The sequence below is a fragment of the Notamacropus eugenii genome, chromosome 4 (genome assembly GCF_028372415.1).
Source record: "Notamacropus eugenii isolate mMacEug1 chromosome 4, mMacEug1.pri_v2, whole genome shotgun sequence".
Classification (NCBI taxonomy): Eukaryota; Metazoa; Chordata; class Mammalia; order Diprotodontia; family Macropodidae; genus Notamacropus; species Notamacropus eugenii.
In genome coordinates this window covers 13,090,390-13,110,721 of record NC_092875.1, presented here as the reverse complement: position 1 = coordinate 13,110,721, position 20,332 = coordinate 13,090,390, and the positions used below count along the sequence as shown (strand labels likewise).

General features: G+C 45.1%; 1 protein-coding gene across 1 annotated transcript in view; it reads left to right on the top strand.

Moving 5' to 3' along the window:
- Positions 1–715: 715 nt before the first annotated feature.
- The window catches only part of SLC5A1 (solute carrier family 5 member 1), a 63,566-nt gene continuing 43,949 nt past the window's right edge, over positions 716–20,332 (top strand). The window contains exons 1-2 of the mRNA XM_072599847.1: positions 716–1,111; positions 6,163–6,234. Of these exons, the coding sequence (XP_072455948.1) occupies positions 977–1,111; positions 6,163–6,234 (207 nt within the window). The 5' untranslated portion in view covers positions 716–976. The remainder of the gene's footprint in view (positions 1,112–6,162; positions 6,235–20,332) is intronic.

Below are 20,332 nucleotides of genomic sequence, written 5' to 3'. Positions count from 1 at the left end.
TTACACAACCTCATAGGGAAATTGTCGTTTTTTATCATTATTTTACAGATGAAGAAACTGAGGAAGACAGAAGTGAAATGACTTACCTAGAGTTACCTGGCAAGTATCTGAAGCTGTATTTGAACTCAGGTCTTCTTGACTCCAAGGCTAGCACTCCCAAGCTTTTTGCTTAAATCAGCTCTCTTTCCACTAGACCACATTGCCTCAGATTGAATGGATTTCCTCACAAGAGCTGCTTGAGGTAGATAGTGCAAGTGACTATAGGACGGATCCCCAGGTATCCAGGAGCAGAGTTCGCATTTGAGGTTGGTTTCTCAGACGTCAAATGCAGTGCTCTTTCCTTTACACGACTGTGCCTGTTTTCCAAGTGCTTAAGGGACTCGACCAGAATCACAAAGGCAAGTGGCAGAGTCCATATGTCAATCCAGGAAATCAAGCCTTCTTTCCACTAGGTTATTCTGTCCATTTTTACCGCTGTGGAAGCTGAGGCCCAGAGAGGGTCATCAGCATGCCCACTCTGGGCCCCCACGGTGGCCCTGGGCAGGAGTCCAGCATCAGAAGTGGCCACCATTCTTGCGCCCGGGATCCCTAAGGAAAGGCGCGCACCCTCCCCTCCCTTCCCCAGGTAGTCTGGGCTCCTCCCCGCACCTGCTCGATACCTGCCCTGCCCCTACCCTGCCCCAGCCCAGCCTCCGCCTTTCTCGGGATCCTAGGAGCCCAGCACTCCACTCCCCTCAGATCCACCCCCAAACCCGTGCCCAAGGGATGTCTGCCCAGTAAGGAACCGAGGGGGCCTCCATCTCCCACCTCTCCAGCCACTCCCCTACCCTGCCCTCCACCACCTCCTCTGCCCTCCCCTCCCAGGGCCGGGATTGAACATTAACCCGGAGCCCCGACACAGGCTCTATAAGGAGGCAGGCAGCCGCCCGGGACGGCGCAGAACTATCTGTCTGTCGGTCGGGACGGACCTGTCAGCATGGACAACACCCTGAGCCCCAGCTTCTCTGCCGGGACCTCCGCACCTCCTGTTTCTTCCGACCGCATCAAAAATGCTGCGGACATCTCAGTCATTGTCATCTACTTCGTGGTGGTCATGGCCGTGGGGCTGTGGGTACGTGGGGGACCCAAGGGCGGGGCAGGAGAGCATGTACATCGGGAGCTAAGAGGGTGATCAGAGGACCTAGGATAAGTCATTCATCCTTCTGAGCCAGTAAATTGAGGGCACTGGACTGAGCTAGCTCTAGAGCTATGACACTCTATGACAGCCCTTTCAGCTCTAACCTAAGTTTCTTCCCAGCTCTCACAGACGTTCAATGCTCCGTGTTCTAAGACCCTCTCAACCTGGACATTCTGTTTTCTAAGGGATCTGACACTATATTTAAAGACCTTTCCAACTGGAGAGTCTATGATCCTCTAACTTGGAGAGGATCGATGCATGAGAAGGGGAATGCAGGGGGCGGAGCAGGAGAGCCGGAGTCGGAGATCCCAGGCTCAGACAGAGTTCTGCTGGGCCAAGGAAGAGGGACTGGGAAGGAGAGAGAAGAAAGTGAGGGGAAGATCTTGGGCTAGCAGTATATTTCAGAAACTTGGGGAAGGAGAGGTGAAGGACAGTTTGAGGGACTAAGAATGACTGAGGTAGCAAGGGATGGGAAGGTGGAGTCAGGGACTGAGTCTACAGCAGAGGCCAGGAGGCCAGGCCAATGGTAGGCTCAAGGGGCTGGGAACTGGGGTTTGTGTGGGAGAACAGGGAAGGGACTTGGAGAAAGGGCCACCTATTGGGGAAGCAGAAGGTAGGAGAGCTCAGTGAAGCAGGGAGGGGGCATAGAGTCCACAAAGGGCTGGGGAATTTAGAGAAGGTTAGAGTGTAGTGTGAGGGGCTGGGCACCAGTCAGGGAAGGCAGGAGAGGGGTTTGCCCAGTGGCTCAGGGTCAGGTGCAGAGCTAACCGGTGTCCCACATCTAGGAACTGAGAGAAGCCAGCTTGGGCTGCAAGACCTTCAGTGGTCTAGGGATCCCATGAAGTGGGGCAGGATGCCTAGGGGTCTGGAGTTCCAGAGGGGGTTCAAGAATTAGCTGCCTGGCAGTCATCCCTTCAGACACTGGTGACTCTTCCCGGATTCTGAGGGAGGCCCTGCTTATGAGGGAGGCATTTCTGGGACATGGCACACAACCAGAGAAACTTGTTCTTAGGGCACACCCAGGGGACAGGGAAGGGGGGTGGCTTAGCCAGCAAAGTTTCCAAGTGGATTATGTGGTTGTAACGGTGACTGAGTGCAGAGGCAGGGGTGAGTATGGTTCCCTTGCTTAACTCTGGGTGGCTCAGAAGATGAGGGAATTGAGGATTAACTCTTTAGGAGTCACTGAGGACCTTGTCCCCAAGGAGTCAGTGCTGAATGAATTACTCAGAAACTATCCAAACAAAACAGGGCTATGATCCTAACCCAGCCAGGGCTCTAGGATCATTGCAGACTCATTGACTAGCTGGCGAAAAAGACCTTAAAGGTCACTGATGCTACTCCACTCTTTTTACAGATAGGGAAACCAAGGCACAGAGAGGTCACACAATGTATCATCTGACTCCTAGCCTGCTTTCCTCTATCATGCTATCCCCACATGCTCTTCTTCATTTAATAGCTGAGCAAATTCAGATGCAGAGCAGTGAGGTCCCTAGGGAGTTAGCAGCAGAGACAGCAGCAGAGAACCCAGGGCTCTTGGTTTCCAGCTCTGGGCTCTGCCTATTGGAGGCCACGGAGCCAGAAGATGGAGCTGTCCCTAATCCAGGTTGGAGGCAGAGCCAGCTAATCCACTGATGGGACCCTATCTTCTGTCCTTCCCCCTCCCCCCACCTCAGGGACCTTTGCACCCAGCACCCATCCTTATGGTGCTTTCCCCAGGGCCAAGCTTTCTTGGATACGCTCTGCTAATCTCTTGTCCTTTCCTCAACTCATCTGCTCTCCTGCCTCTGAGGAGTTTACACCTTTCCAATGTTCATGCCTCATTAATGGCCATTTAGTCCAAGGCTGACCATTTCAGCTTTTATTCCTGATCATGAACCTTGTCCTCTATAGCCTGCTGCCTCACTTCATGGTCCCATAGCCTGCAGTTCACATTCTTTTTGCCTGAAAAGTCCTGAGAACATCCCCTGTGTGAGACGCTCTCGCTGCCTCTCAAGGAAGACCCAGGATGTCCCTGCCCAGCCTCTCCCCTGTCCTCTGCTGCCCACAAGCCCCTTCTGGGGTATCTCCCACTTTGTCACATGGATAACGGCCTCTTAATGCCTGGGTCTGTTAGTTCTCACACATTAGCGGCGTCTTCCTTAGTCATTTGTATCCCTTTGGTCAAACCTCCCCCAGCTTTCCTGCCAGCACATTGTGGAGCTGGGAGGTACCTTCAAGAACATCTTAGTTGTCTTCCATCCCCGCCCCCCCACCCATTTCGCAAGGAAACTGAGGACAGGGAGGCAGTATGGAGTATTGGCTACAAGGCTGGACTTGAATCAAGGAAGGTCTGGGTTAAAATCTCACCTCGACAAAAGCTGAGTCACTCTGGGCAAGTCACTCTTTGGGATCACTTTCCTCATCTGTAAAATAAACTGGATGTGCTGTATGGCCCCTTGGTCCTTTCTACATCCGAGTTCAGGCTCCTGAGAGCTTAGGGGAAGTGATTTATCTAAGGTCACAGTGGCAGAGTGAGGTATGTGGTCAAGAGAGCCTGAATTTTTGGCTTCCAATCTAGTTCTGCTTCTCCATCCCTTTGGATGTGTCCCAAGTGTCCTGTGTTAGGAAATCCTATGTTAGGAAAGGAAACATTGATAAAGAGCTTACTGTGTGTCCAGCATTGTGGTAAGCACTTTCCAAATCACTGCTCATTTTATACTCACAACAACCCTGGAACATAGGTACCGTTATTATTTCCACTTTACAGTTGAAAAACAGGCATGTGGAGGTTTATTGGACTTGTCCAGGGTCACACAACTGATACTTGTTTGGATTTGAACTCAGCTTTTCCTGACTCCAGACCCAGCCTTCTAACCATTGAGCCACCCAGCCACCTCTGTGAGAATCATGAAATACTAATAACTTAGAGTCTCTCAGTGTTAGAATCATAGACAAGAGGAGATGGCTAGGATCTCAGAGATCATTCCATTCTCTTCAACAAGCATTTTACAGGGGAGGAAACTGAGACCCAGGGAGATTTAGTGACATACTTGCTCAAGGTCATCTAGGCAGTGATCCTCAGAGAAGACTTGGATCTTAGGATCAAAATTTATAATATTAGGAAGTAGTTTAGAAGTCACTGAGTTCAATCTGTCCATTTCACAGATGAAGAAACTTGAGGCCCAGGGAGGTTAGGGAAGGAGCCAAGTTTGCTTAGGGGATAAGTAGCAGATCCAGGGCTCAAAACTTGACCCCCAGATTTCAAATGCAGCGCTCTTTTGACTGTGCATTAGGATAGCAGTGGGAGGGAGGAGGGATAAGGACCAGTGGGCTTGGAAATTTCACTGTGATGCACGGGGCTGGCTGGCAATGAAATGAAGAGGGTGGGAATTTTGTGGACCTGGGGAGGAGATGGCAATGATGGGAGGCAGTGGGAGATACTGGTCTGGGAGCTGGAAAGATTTGAGAGTCTTTGCACAAGGAGATTTGGAAGGAGGAAGGCAGACCAGAGGATACAGTCAGTAAATAAGCATTTATTAAGCTCTTACTGTGTTAAAGACCCTCAAGGCTCTCAAGGAGCTCCCTTGAAATTAATCGAAATATGAGTATTAGATCTATAGTCCATGGAAGATCAGTTCTAAGGGAAGGGACTAGTGTTGGGATCCTTGGAAAAGTCTCCTGCTTTGGAGGTAGCATTGGAGATGTGGCTTGAGGAAGTGAGGAGTGAGAGCATGCCAGGCATGGGGAACAGCCAGTGCCAAGGTGCAGAGATGGGAGAGAAAGAACACTTAGTTCAACTTATACTTCCTAATTGCCTTCTCTGTGTGATAGAGTGCTGGGTCTGGAGTTGGGAAAGCTCATCTTCCTGAGTTCAAATCTGGCTTCAGACACATACTAGCTATGTGACCCTGGGCAGGTCACTGCACCTTGTGTGCCTCAGTTTTCTCATCTGCCAAATGAGCTGGAGAAGGAAATGGCAAATTACTTGAGTATCTCTGCCAAGAAAACCTCAGATAGGGTCATGGAGAGTCTGACATGACTGAAAAATGACTGAACAATCTGTGTTCGGGTCTGTGCTCTGGTATAGTGGATAGATATCTGAACCTAGAATCTAAGAGGACTGAGAAGATGGAATGTGAGAGTTGGGAGAGGCCTCAGAGCATGGAATGTCGGGAGTGGGAGGAGCCTCGGAACAGGGGATGTCAGGTCAGGGAAGCTAGGGTTCCCAGAAAAGAAATTGAGAAAACCTTCTAGTGGAGGGCACACTGGAGCTGTGTCCTGTAGGGAAGCAGAATGATGAGGCACCAGTGACATTATAACTCTTTCCAAGTACCCACATCTTCTGGGGGGAAGAACCTTTTTACCACCATCAATCCCCATCTTGGCTTCTCCCTACTTAAAGGGTTTGCCTGGGTAACATTTATACCAATGGTTCCAAAGCTGATCTAACTTGCTTCCTTGGTGGGCCCCATTTCCTATATGGAAATGTCCACAGGTCCACAGGTAGAGGCCAGTCAGTCAGTCAACAAACATTTATTAAGCACCTACTGTGTGCCAAGCACAGCTAAAGAAAGGTAAAAGACAGTTTCTGCCCTCTTTCTACTATTCACCACAGTTCCTGCAAAGACAGAAGGATCTCTGAGTAGAGCCAAAGGCCATCTTGCATTTTTCTTTCTTCCATGGTTTGCCTCGGCTGAACGATTCATCACCTCTTGGTGATGAGCGCCCTGTTCTTGGCTTGGCCAGCTGCTGGACAGAAGACAAAGTTGTCTATTGCCAGACCTGTACCTGAAGCCTTTCTAGTTTGGTAGGACCTGTGAGATCCCACCCTCCGTTGGTGCAGCCTTTGAAGGCCTGTGTTTACCTCCACACCACTATGAGGCATCACAGTAGGATTTTGTGGAGTTGAGATGGAATGTGATATGGAATGGGAAGGAGGTGTTCTTTCTGTGGATCTCATCAGATTCTCCTGGATACCTATTAAGCTTCTGATCTTATCCTCCTAGGCCATGCTGTCAACCAGTCGTGGAACTGTTGGAGGCTTCTTCCTGGCAGGCCGGAGTATGGTGTGGTGGCCGGTGAGTGTTACCAGAGATGGTCCTTAGTTAAAAAAGATAAGCCCTTTCTGGGGACTGGGTTGTGTTTCAACATGTTTAGTTCTAAAGGGTCCATCTGCTTCTTTACTATGTGGGCATTGGTACCTTCCTGCCCCTGGTTCCTTTGGGCACATCTGAATTTCAGCATGTGGGCACCCTTCCTGTTCATAGGTGATCTCAGGACCACAGAACTTATCATTATCATCATAAAAAGTTCTGTTGATTAAGACTTCTGTCTTTATATTTCTTTAATTTCTGAATTTATTCCTTCCTCTCCACTCAGAGAGATTTCCTTTTTCGCAAAGATAGTAAAAAGGAAAACATGAGTTAGCAAAGCCTGCAGACACACATTGCAGACATATGGCAACATTCCATAGGCACAACCTCTACTTCCTCTCCCCACCATCCTACATTTCCAATAAAAGGATGAGCTGCATTTTCTCATGTCTTCTCCAAGGCCAATTTGCAGTATTCAGTTTTGTCTTTTGTTCAGACTGTTGTGGTCACCACATAGAATGCTTTCTGGGTTCTGTTTACATTGGGTCTGCATCAGTTCATGTAAATCTTCTCATGCTTCTCTGAAAGCCTCCTATTCACTGCTAAGTGTGGTAATGTTTCACTCCATTCATTACAGTAACTGCTCCAGCCATTCCCCATTGAAAAGGCATACAATTTGTTTCTAGCTCTTTGATACACAAAAAAATGCTCGTATGGTCATTTCAGTGTATGTGAGGTCTTTCTTTTCAACCAAAAAAAATAAAAAAGAAATTAAATCAAACACAATCTCCACAAAGAGTGATCATTTCTACGTACAAAGTAGATCAAAACGAGGATTATATATGAAAACATAAATCACTACTGTGTACATCTTGCTTTTAAAAAAATATATATATATAATAAATTCGATATGCTACTGTCTGTTTGTTTCCTTCTGAACTTCCTTCAGTTCTCTTCTATGCATTATAAAAAATGTTCCAATGGCCACTTTTCTTCTCTGAAGGCAACACTCTTGTTACTTCCTGTCCCTCCTAAATCCCCTTGCCCCCCCGCCTTATTTTTTTTAAAGAAAAGTACAATCATTTAAACCAAAAAGCATAATAAAGCAAGAAATAATAGTCCACGTATCAGCCATGTCTAAAATATATTTCTCATTCTGCACCTTGCATCCCACCTTTCCTCTATGAGGAAGTGGGCAGTTTATGTGACATTTCCTTCTGTTTTTTTAACCACTAGGGGTGCACTCCCTCATAGGATCTCTGGGCCAAAGGATATGAACATTTCAGTCACTTTTGGGGGACATAAGTCTAAATTGCTGTCTAGAATGGATGAACCAATTAATGGTTTTACCAATAGCATATTAGCATGCCTGTCTTTCCACAGCCTCTCCAACATGAACTATTTCTTTATTTTGTCAGGACCATAGGATTCAGAGTTGACCAGGATCTTATCTGAGATTTAGAATTATAATTAAGAACCCCAAACCAGGGCTCTCTGTAGACAGATGAGGAAGAGGTGGCATTCCCTCATTTGGGTCTGCTTATCATCATTTGTGTTTTCATCTTTTCTAGATTCAACTGATTTAATTAAGCAATCAGTTGGGGTCAGTCAAATATGTGATTGATTTGACTGAAGTTTTTCGATTGGGATTGGGCCTAACTGATCAAACGCACCGGTTGTCTGGATTTAGATATTACCCTGAGACTTGCAAATGAGAGGATGCGTAAGGGAGAAGGTAAATAATTAGGACAGACAAGGAGTAATAGTGAGAGGTATAGAGGAGCAAGCAGGAGACTAGGGTACCATAATGTCTACCAAATAGAGTGGGCAGAGGAGATTTGGCCTGGTGCTAAGAGCCCAAGCTCTGGGACTTGGAAACCTGAGTTCAAAATCCACCTTGATGGATTGCTAACAGGCAAGGGGCTTTAGGAAGTCCCTTCTCCTCCCTGAGCCTCAGCTTTCTCCTGTGAAAAACGAAGTCATTGGACTAGATGGTCATCAAGGTCCCTTTCTGTTCTGACATTCTGGTATGGGCACCTGTGCCTCATTCTCAAAATGTTGGGGATCTGAGTGGGTATTGGTGCTTGTGGGCAGAGGGAGGCCAGGTCCTCAGAGTTTCTGGTTGTGCCCACTTGCTCAGCTGGTTTGATCATTCTGATGACCAAATCCATGCAAAAAAGTTAACTGACTAACTCTTGGACTGACTTCTTCCTCTTTCTCCTCCTCCTCCTTCTCCTCCCCCCAGCTAGCTATGTTATCTTGTTTGATCCCCATAGTAAATGCCCCCATTCTCTCCATTTTTATAGAAGAGGAAACTGGAATAATAATCATAGCTCACTGTTCTCTAACCTTCTAAGGGCAACAAAGTGCTCGAAACAGATCTAATCCTCACCACAACCTGATGCCCTTATTAGCTCCATTTTACAGATGAGGAAATTGAGAAACTGAGAGAGGCTAAGAGTCTTACTAAGGGTTTTCTTGATTCCAAGTTCAGTGAATCTAGCTGATTGAAACTTAAAAAGGATAAGAAATTTCCCCAGGGTCGCACAGGTAGTTAGACTTCACTGTCATGGACTCATAGGACTGTAACTCTGAAGCTGGAAAGGACCTCAATCATTTTATATATGAGGAAAGTGAGGTCCAGGGAGGCCATAGGGTTATAGATCATGAAGTGGAAGGGGTCTCAGAATTAATCTAGTCCAAACCTCTTCCCCCACTTTACAGACAAGGAAACTGAGGTTTACAGAGGGAAAGTGAGTTGTCCAGGATCACACAGACAGAACCTGGCTTCTGTGACTATAGACCCAGCACTTTTTCTATGATCTCACACTGAAGTGTGGTTTAATTTATGACTAGTGTGCCATGGAGGAACTCTGTTATAAATTTTTGAGTTTAATCTATGCCTTTTTTTTTCTTTACATCAGAAACATTTCCCAATATTCCCCTCCCTGAATCCCTAAGCACTCTCTGTTACACAGAAAATCATCCAAGCAAAACCACTGACACAGTGACCATCTAACTCAGCATCAAGTGCAACCCTTAGTGCCAGGAGAGTGTGTTCTATCCTACATCCATTGCCTTTTATCTGAATTTAGCTGCCAGGTATTTGACCTGTTCTTTCTCTTGTACTTGGCCCATTTTCCATTATACCATACTTAGTGCACCTGTCCTAGTTCTGCACCCAACTATAAGATTTAAGACCCCTTGAAATTGAGATGTGGGTCTTGTCTTTCTTTAACTAGGCCCAGAGCCTTTCATGTAGCAGGTATTTAATAAATATCTGCAAAATTTTTTGGATTTTCCATTCTTTTCTGTAGTTTTCTCCTAGGGCATTAATTGTATCTTTCTCCTCATTTCATCTTGCAAAGAAATATGAGGATTAGTTTATTGAGGTTGAACCTCGATCACTAAACTCTGTTCACTCTGGAGCCAACTCAAAGGTCATTTCAAAGGCTGGATCTTGACAATGCTGGATTGTACAGCAGATTCAGCCAATTCCGGGAAGAAACCAGTCTGTCCAGAGCCTTGGTGTCATGAAAACCCAGCAGTGGTATCTCTCTTTCTCTATGGATGAGCCCTGTTATGTGATCAGTTCTCTTATCTCCTTCTTTGGCTGTGGGAATCAGAGGGTAATTGCCTGTTGGGAAAGGTTAATGGACAGCAGCCTCCTTCAGTTAGTTTCTAAGTGATCCCATCCATGCCCAGGTTTGAATGGAGGGAACTGGAGGTGTTAGTTTGTGAGTCTGGATCCCTACATCCTGTTTCTGTGAACTTGATCCAGCAAAGTCCCAGTTGAGCAGGGTGGAAAGGCATGGGGATGAGGTCATGCCTCCTCAGCTCCCATGGGTAAGAATTCCTTTGATGTTTAATGTCTGAGTGACCTTGGGAAAGTCCCTTAAAATTGGCCTTGATTTCCTCATCTGAAAAGAAAGGAAATGTTAGAAGATTGAGAGGAGTGGAATGTTATCTCTTCCTTGTCTGTCTAAATAGAACCCTGGATTTAGAGGGATTTCTGATATCCCTCCCAGGGAAATCATAGATCTTCGGTGTGTTGATGTAAAGTGTTGATGGTGTTGCTATTAGGCTCTAGGATAGATGAAGATGTCAGGAGCATTGTCCCCTCTCCCTGGGCCACATTCACAGCATGCTAAATGTAGGGCAGGAAGGGACCCCAGAGGCCATTGAATTCAACCTCTTCATTTCACAGATGAGGAAACTGAGGCCCTAGGTCACATTTCGAGTCAGTGGCAGACCTGAGACTTGAACTCAGGTCTTCTGATTCCTTCAACATCACTTTACCAGGGCTTTATTATGCGTACCTGACTTTTTGCAGCACAGACTTCGCTGGGGTTCTACTGGACCAACAGGTTCTCTTTTCCTCTCTGAGCCATAGTTTCCTTATCTGTAAAATGAGAGGGTTAGACTAGCTGAGCTCTGAGACTCTCTTTAGCCCCATGATTCTGTGAAAGAGAATTTAATAACAGTGTGTCTATTCTCTCTTTCGTAGGGATGTCTTCCTAGGACAGATTCAGATAACCATTTATCTATTCCTTCCTCCTCCCCATCTCTCCTGCCCCCAATGCTTTTCTCATTCAACTTTCAGGAGAAGGGGGAGAAATCCCACAAAACAAGCTCATATCAGGAATCTAGGGTGACATTGTGAGATCTGTGTTTTAGATCATTTTGATAGCAATGGAGAGGATGGGTGGAGAGAGTAGGGACAAAGGCAAGGAGACCATTTAGAAAGTTATTATAATGGGTCTGGCAAGAGATCAAGGTCTGAAGTAGAGGAATGGCTGTATGAATGAAGAGAAGGGGACAAACGGGGAAGGGTAGTCATGGCCCAAATGATTGAATCAGTTGAATCAGCTGCACCTGGACTCTTTCTCTGTGCATGTATATATAAATATAGATATATCATGTAAGTAAATGCAATATTATATATAATTCATCACACATTATACATAATATAATATACATATATAATACATACACATAGAAACACACATACACACATGTATGTATATGTATGTGTGTGTATAGATAGAAAGAGAGATAGATAGATAGTCTGGATGTTTATCAGAATGGGCCAATCAAAGTGGTACCTGGAGTCAATTCTCCAGGTAACTCAGTGCTCTAGCATTGTTGTCTTCTGAAGTAGTGCAGCGGGATTCTATTCTACACTATCTCCCATCTTCTGCTGCCCACTGGAAGGAGACTGAGGAGAGGGGCCTGAGGATTTGAGCAGGAGAGCCAGGAGCAAGAAGGGGAGTTTGGCTTGCAATCATGACATTCTAGACCTAGAGTTGGAAGGGACCTTATCAGTCATCAAGCGCAATGCCTACATTTCACAGATGAGGAAACTGAGGCCCAGGGATATGGTAGAGTCACTCATCTAGAGCTGATCTTAGATGCCCTCTCTTCCAAACTCCTCGTTTCACAACTGAGATCCATGGAAATCAAGTGACTCACCCACAGTCACTTTGATTCCAGAGCCATTGGGTTTTTTTCACTGAACCATATTTGAAGTGCTTGTTAGAGAGGCTTAATATTAAAAAAAGGAAGAATCCTAAAGAATCCTGTAGGATGACATCTGCATCTCTTGGGAGCTGCCTCTCCCTGACTTATTATTTTCAGGTATTAATTTTTGTGTGTGCCATTTTCTTAGCCATCTTTAAAACATGACTCGTGGCTAAACAATGAAGGACATTTTGAGGTAAACCTTCTTTCAGGTGCCCGATCAGCATCCAGGGGAGGCAGAGTGTGTAAGCAGTGGGCTGGACTCTCTCCAGCTACTCATCCATCCATCAGAGAGGCCCCTTCATTTCACACTCTTATTTCCTCCTAGAGATTTTCCTTTCCTGTTAACCTTTGCTTTCTACAAGCAAATGATTTCTAGGGGGCAGCAAGTGAAGACAGTCAGGGTCAATGTCAGAGTTTGTTTGTAGGAATGTGTAACTGAGGGCACTTTCTTCGCTGATCCCCTGGGTGTGGCACTGGCCTGGGGCAATCAAAGACGGGAACCATCAGAAACTTTGTGGGAGTGAGGGATCATGGGAGTGTAGAGGTAGGTCATCAGATCCAAACCCCTCATTTTATAGATGAGGAAACTGAGACCCAAGCAGGGAAACTGACTTGTCCAAGGTCACCCAGCTAGCCTCTAAGTTTCAGAGCAGGGATTCGAACTCAGGTCCTCTGGTTACAAATTCAGAACACTTTCCACTGTAACATAGTGACATTTTAGCCAAGATACAAATAAAAGGCAACACACTGAGATGAGCATAACTGGGAGTATATTGTATCTCCCCATAGACATTTGCCTTTGTATCATCAGTGCTTGGCCCATATTAGGTGCTTAATAAATGCACTAAATGCTGGCTGATTGGGATAAAGAAGGCTAGGCAGGCTAAGATGGGGACAGGGGGCAGGATAGGAATTTTTTCTCCTCTTCTACCAGTCCAGCCAGGAGCTAGAAAAGCAAGGCAGAGATGGGTACTCTAGGAGTCAGCCAGAAGGGGATGGGAAGCAGGGTCCTTAGGGACCCCGAACATGATGTCACACAGATTCAAAGACCCAAAGCTTTTACCCAACAGTGTCCTAATCCCTCCAGATTTCTCCCTGGGCTTGAAGCCTGGGGAATTACTGGTGAGGATGATGACACCAAAAGACTAGGCGGTGCTGATAGGGGTGCAGTGGGGAGGCTGGCTCCCAAGGGTTTTGTACAAGAATTTTCCAATCTGGAATTGTTCTGCCCCATCTCAAAACCTGCTACTTTCTTTCCTCATGCTCCACTCACCACTTATTGGATTAAGATAAACATGCTTTTCCCAGATCACTTTTCTGTTTTGTTTGAAGTTTCATTGAGATTTTGATGACTTCTTAGTCACTCGAAGGGTTATAAGTTCAGTTGTTTTTCAGTCCTGACTCCTTATGACCCTATTTGAAGTGGTTCACTATTTCCTTTTTGTACTACTAAAGCTGAAAGGAACGTTATAGATCATTTGATCCAAGAGCAGTCATTTAACAGGGGAAAAAACTGAGGCCCAGAGAATATAGATTTGCCCAATGCCTAGAGCTGAAGCTAGATTAGTACAGTTAGGGCTTTGTCCCAAGGCACCAACATTTGTTGTAATTTAGATGTTTTCAGTCATATCTGACTCTTTCCTTTTGGGGTTTTCTTGGCAAAGATGCTGGAGTGGTTTGCCATTTCCTTCTCCAGCTCATTTTCTAGATGAGGAAACTGAGGTAAACAGGGTAAAGTGACTTGCCCAGGGTCACATAGCTGGTAAGTGTCTGAGGCCACATTTGAACTTTGGGTCTTCCTGATTCCAGCCCTGATACTCTGTTCATTATACCACTTATTTATCGCCAAATGTTTTCCTAGGAATTTATCATGTCAAACACCAGGCAAACAAACTGATTTGGTTTACATTTCAATGAATTCATTTTCCCACACCAAGCAGAAGAACAGAATTTCTGTCCCACCCTCTGAGATGCCATTAGGTTTCTATCTTTGTCCCCAACCCTGGTTTCCTTGCCTGGATGGTCACCATAAGGGTGACCTCCATCCTTCTGGCTCTCCTTTTGGATGTTGGTGCAGCTTTCTTTGTGTTCGCCTCTCCCTGCTGTAGTCTTGGTGGCACCCAAGAACTCCATTCTGTCCATGGAGGCTTGCTGGGGAATTTCATTGACTGGGGATCCTCTGACTGCTACAAATCCCCAACCTTTCTGCCTTCTTCATGTGCTGTTTGGTGGCTGATGCCATTTACTCTATGGTAATCCAATATCATTCTCATCATTGTTCTTAATTTCTGTCAATCCACATTTTTCAGAGGTCTTGGCATTGGCTCACTTCTCTTTCCCTCTTAGCAAGGAATGCCAGACAGAGAAGTTTCTACATGATCCTAAGAGAGATGAGTCTAGAGCTGGACAGCCCAAGAACTGAAGCTCACAGAGGTTAATCAAGTCAGCTAAGGTCATACAGTAGTTAAGAGTAGAACTCAGGCCTTCTGCTTCCCAGGCCAGGGCTCTTTTTCCCTTCCCATGGCTCATCTGTTCCTGTGCCCACAAACAAGAGTGGCTTTGGGCATTGGGGTCTCAATGGGGCCATGTGGACAGAGTTTGCATGAAAGTCAGCTGCCAGATGCCACTGACCTGCTCAGGCTTTGATGGAATTCCTCAGTGGCCACAAACACACAGTGGCTCTCATCATCAGAGAGGTGTTGCAAAGCTTGGCATTCTCTCTACCAGTTAGCTGGCAGTAACATCACCTCACTCCCTGTCTGACCTATTCCTTGGGCCTCTTGGTCATGTGACTTCATTCCCATTCTCTAGGACCCAACCTCTTCTAGTGCACCTTCCTGGATAAAGTCCAAGCAGTCAACACCACTGAGGAGATCTTTGTTTTCACGTGGTCTAGTGTTACTTTATGGAGCACATTAGTACATGTGCTAAGTCCCTTACAATTCCCACTCAGCAGGCCTAGAAACCACCATGAAGCATCCCAAAGGTAGTCTCTTTGAGAATCCCTCTTCCACTGTGCAGCTTGGTCAAAACCCCACAGAAAGGAGGAACCAAAGTCTTGTTTAACCATAAGGGTTCTGGAAGGTGTCAAAGACCATTCTCTAATTAAAGTGGGTGTACCTACACTGATGACAAAATTATACAACCAGGTCCCAACTGGTGTGAATAAGAAATGTGCAGAAGGGCTTGCATGAATTTCCATTTATGCTATTCTAAGTTATGATTATATAAAACATGGTACTTGGTTCCGGCACAGTGAAAATATTCAGCATGAATTCGAATAATTTGACTACTTCATGGAATTTGTTATTCACATTAATCAGGCCGTAGATGTAGCTTCTTGGAAACCTGAGTTACAGAACCACAGAATTTCAGAGTTAGGAAGGGACCTTGGTGGCCAGCTCAATTCAAGCCCTTGTTTACAGCCTTCACTGGAAGACCTCCAGTGACAGTGAACTCCTACTTCTCTAGGCGACCAGTTCCTCTTTCATGTCATTCTGGTGCTTAGGAAGTTTTTCCTGACATCATGGCTAAATATGCCTCTTTGAAGCTTCTTTCCATGACCCTTTGTGTTGTTACTCTTCATGTCTTCTGTCCCCAGGGTGATGGCAAAGCTCCAGTTTCCTGGGTTCCTCACCCTTTGGCTCTTTGGGGAGGTGAGGTGCTCATGAAGGTGGAATCTGCCAGAGTAGAATCCAACCATTGTCTCCAGGAGGGAGGTATCTGCCCTAGAGTAAGCAGAGAAACATAGTTTTGGCTTCTGGAGCTGGTGTCTAAATATTTATTCAAAGCTCAGAAATGAAATATCCTGAACAGGTTCCACCTTGTCATCTGCCCAGCCCATAAGCAGTCAGTCAACTGATCAAGAAGCATTTATCAGGCACCTAGTCTGTGTGTAGTAGTACTGCACACAGTAAGTACTCAATAAGTACTTGTGGGTAGATGGCTTGATTGCTAGGTGGCCCTCCATGGATATAATGCTGCTCCAAATATTAACCTCCAAAAGGAGACTTGTTTAAATGATAAAAATCCCAGATAGATGTCTAGTCTACAACCTCCTCATTTTACAGGCAGGGAAACCAAGACTTGGGAAGGGGAAACTGCTTATTCAAGGTTGCACAGGCAGGACCATGGTCTAAAGTGGGAAGGGACCTCAGAGACCATATAGGCTAAAGCCATTCTTTCTGCAGACAAGAAAACTGAGGCACAGAGAGGTGAAGGGACTAACTCAAGGACACAGAATCATTATTCTAGAGCTAGAGGGGCCCTGAAGACCCATGTGGTCTCATACTCTCATTTTACAGATAAGGAAACTGTAGGGCAAGAAGAAGTGACTTGCCCAAGTAATACGCATCAGACAGGATTTGAACCCAGCCCCTTTGCCTGCAGAATCAGTGCTTCCTCTGATAGCAAGTCAACTCAATGTGGGACAAACAAATAACTTTTCTGGATGTTCAGGAGGATGGAGAACACAGATGAGGCTTCTTCTAGCCTTCAGGGAAGTCCAGAAAGAAACAGGAAAGACTATGCTTAGCAAAGTGTCTGGCACAAAGTAAGAGGTTAATATTAATTTACTAACTGACTGACTATATATACAGGTCTATGGGACTCAAATGTGGAAACTGAGGTAAGAAAAAACACCTGTGCTAGGGCTATGGAAAGAAGCCTGGGGTCTTTTCCTGTATCTTCCACTGTCTATGGTCTGGCTTCTTCCTCTCTTGGGGCCTCAGTTTCTTCCTCTGTTAAATGAGGAGGTGACATTATTTAGTCCCTAAGGTTCCTTCCAACTCTCAGTCTTACATTCTATGGGTCAAGGAGAGCTTCCTCAGGAGGGGCTACCACAGCTGCCCATTTCTTATGGTCCAGTGGAAAGAGGGTTCAGTCTAGAGTTGGAGGATGTGAATCCAAATGCCACCTCTGATACCACCTGGATAAGTCCTTTGGCCCCTCTGCACCTCAGTTTCCATTTAAAAAATGAAAGGATTGGGCAAGATAGTCTTTAAAGTTCCTTTCTGGACTGGATCCATATAGGAAAGTGGAGAGAACCAGGGTAGAGGGAACCCATTCTTTCCCCCAATCCTCACACCCATTACTTCAGCCCCACCCTGGTCCCACTACTGCTGAAGTTTCAGGATCCCACTCCTCAAGTGGCACTAGCAAAAGGGACCAGGAATCATTTGGCATTACCTGGTAACTCTGGGCACCATGGCATTAAATAGTATGTTAACAAAGGAAAACAATACTCTGAAATCAGCCCTGTTTCTTCCAGAAAAATCAGGGTCTTCTAGAAAGGGATGGTCTGTAGGAAGCTTCATGCTTTAACAAGAATCATCTCAGGGTTTCATGCCCCACTCTGAAAATTCTTCAGCCCTTTTCCATTGATGTTTTCACCTAATGTTCAAAGTGGATCCTGAGAGGTTGCTGGATCATGTTTTTGTGGTTTAGTTGGTTCAGTCGTGTCTGACTCTTCATGATCTCGTTTAGGTTTTTTTTTTGACAGAGATACTGGAGCAGTTTGCCATTTCCTTCTCCAGCTCATTTTACAGATAAGGAAATTGAGGCAAATAGGATGAAGTGACTTGTCCAGGGTCACACAGTTAGTAAGTGTCTGAGGCTGAATTTAAGCACAGGTCTTCCTGACTCCAGGCCTGGCATTCTATCCACTGTGCCACCCATCTGCCCTAACGATTCCAGGATCATAGCACCACAGATTTAGAGCTCAAAAGAACTATTGGTCCACGCCCCTCACTTGAAAGAAGGATAAACTGAGGTCCAAAGAGGTCAAATGATTTGTTCAAGCTCACACAAGGAAGCAGGATTTGAATTCATGTCCACCGAACCCATGTTCTTGAATGACTTGCTTAAGATCACAAATGAATTGTTTTTCAGAACTATTCAAATTTATTTCTACCCAATATGATAAGTATCTAATATGCATGAGAAGGTATTTGTAAAGTACTTTGCAAATCTATACTAATAATTATTTATTATTATTATTTGGATACAAAGGACACAAAAGTTTCTATTCTCAGGTTTACATTCAGTCAATCACTCAGTTAGCAATTATTAAGTGCCTACTATGTTTTACAAATACCTCATTTGACCCTCACAACAACCCTTCAATGTAGATACTATACTATCCCCATTTTACAGCTGATAAAATGGAGACAGAGGTCATTCTTTACTACCAGGGACCATGGAAGGCATTCTAGATGCCCAAATCTTGGATGGTGCTTGATTTGACCTTCAAAGGCTAGCTATCCAACAACAGGCAGCAGCCAGGTCTTGTGATCAGGAAGTTAGAATCCCAGAATCATGGAAATTCAGGGTGGGAGGTGACTTTGTGAGCCTCAGAACCACTGCCCTTGCTGCCCTACTTTAGTCATTTACTACCTCTGCATTCTTGTAGGTAAAATCTCCCTGGGCTTCAATGTCCTCCCCCAGGAAATGAGGAAGTTGAACTAGATGAGGACCTTTGCAGATTTATACCTATGAGTCTTTAAAATCTGAATACTTCAGGAGGGTTCACCAAAACCCAGTGAAGTTCTAATTGTCTAAGCTAAAAACCGAAGTTGAGGATGTGTTGCTAGCCAGGGTCCTGAAGGGTTTATATAATTGATATGGGGGTTAGGGGTCCTAAAGCCATGATACTTAAGAAAGGACTTATTGAATTCTGGGCACTCAAGGCTGGAAGCCAAGGGAGGAGAGCCCCTAGGTTCCCCAAGACCTTCATGCCATATCCCAGACATAAACAGGTGTCTTTAAATAACTGGTTGTAAGGGAAAAGTTTCTAGTTAAGTAGCATACGGTTGTATGGGAGTTCCAGTGACATCTCCTATCCTTTCTGCCACCTCAAACCATAGGATGGAAGGGATGGACGATTTTTAGAGATTCTATGGTATAGCAATAGTTCTGCTAGATCATATGGTTCAAATTCCGTCTCTTCTACTTACTTCTTACTGTGGGACCTTGGATAATTCACTTAACCTCTCCCTGCCTCAGTTTCTTCATGGATAAAATGAGGGGGTTGGAATAAGTGCCATCTAAGGTTTCTTCTAGCTCTGAAGCTTACGGACACTTGTATTTTACAGAAAAGATAACAGGCTCAGAGAGAGGAAGAGATCTATCCTCAGAGACAAATGGTGGGGACAGCAAATCTTAGAATCCTGGTATCCTGGCTTCTAATTCAGCACTGATTTCCACCACGCTGAGGAGCAATAGGGAGATATTGAGGGGCTAGCAGGTGGTACACTGGATAAACATGCTGGGCTTAGAGTCAGGAAGACTCATGTCCCTGAGTTCAAATTCGGCTTCAGGTATGGGTTGGATTAGGTGCCTCTAAGGTTCCTTCCAACTCTGAAATTTGGTCACTTCAGGATGGATTGGAGGGGAAGAGGCAGGGAGGCAAGGAGGTTCATTTCAGAGGCAATTGAAACAAGCTAGGCAAATAGGAATGGCTGGCTGATTTGGGGGGAGGGTAGGAGTAGGAATGAACAGGGATGAATATGAAGGCCATAGTGAAGGAAAGGTCTCCAGGGCTTGGAGGGAGGAAAGGAAGAGGGAAGAATCAAGGCTGACTCCAGGGTTCAGAGCCTGAGAAATTCATAATAATGCTAGCTAGCAAAACCTCTCATCCCTACAGCACATTAAGGTTTGCCATTTTGTTTTTAATTAAAATTTTTGATAGTTTTTGTTTTTAATCACTTTCATTTCCAAATATACAGTGTACCCAATATCTTAGGACAGTTTTAATTTATTAAAGATTTAAGGAAAGAGGGAAAAATGAAAGCACTTATTTAGTCCCTATTGTGTGCTAAATGCTTTCTACATATATTATCTCATTTGATCTTCATGACAACTATGGGAGGTAGGGGCTGTTATTACTATATTATCATTAACAGATAAGGAAACTGAGACATACAGAGATGACTTGTCCAGGGTCACATAGTAAGTGTCTGAGGCTGGATTTGAACTAACATTTTCTGCCTCCAGGCCCAGCTTGAAGTTTTAATATATTAAGTATACATAAGATATGTATTAAATATATATCCCCTGCCTCTCCAACCCAGAGAGATATTCCTTTTAATACATAATGAAAGAGAAAAAAGAAATAAAGCAATTCATTGAAACTAACCAAATTCATCAGCTTAGTCTGATAATATATTCAGTGTTCCACGCCCGTAGTCCCCCATCTCTGCAAAGTAAGGAAGAGAGGTACATTTAGAAAAGAAATCCCTTCTTTAAAGCCAGGCTCTAAGGCTGCCAAAGCCCTTTCCTCCCAATCATCCAGTGACATAAGGAGTGAGAGCATTGTTAACCCCATTCTAAGGATGAGGACACTGAGGCTTCAGTAGGTAATGTGACTTGCTTCCAGTCACATGGCTAGGAATTGCCCAAGGCAGGATTTGAACCCAGGTTTCCTGTGATCTCTCCATTACTTCTTATAAGAAAACTGACAGAAACTACCACAGAATCACAAGATATGGGAGCTGGAAAGGAGTTCAGAGATCCTTAAAGGCAGCTCCCTTATTTTACAGAAAAGGAAACAGACCTAGAGGGA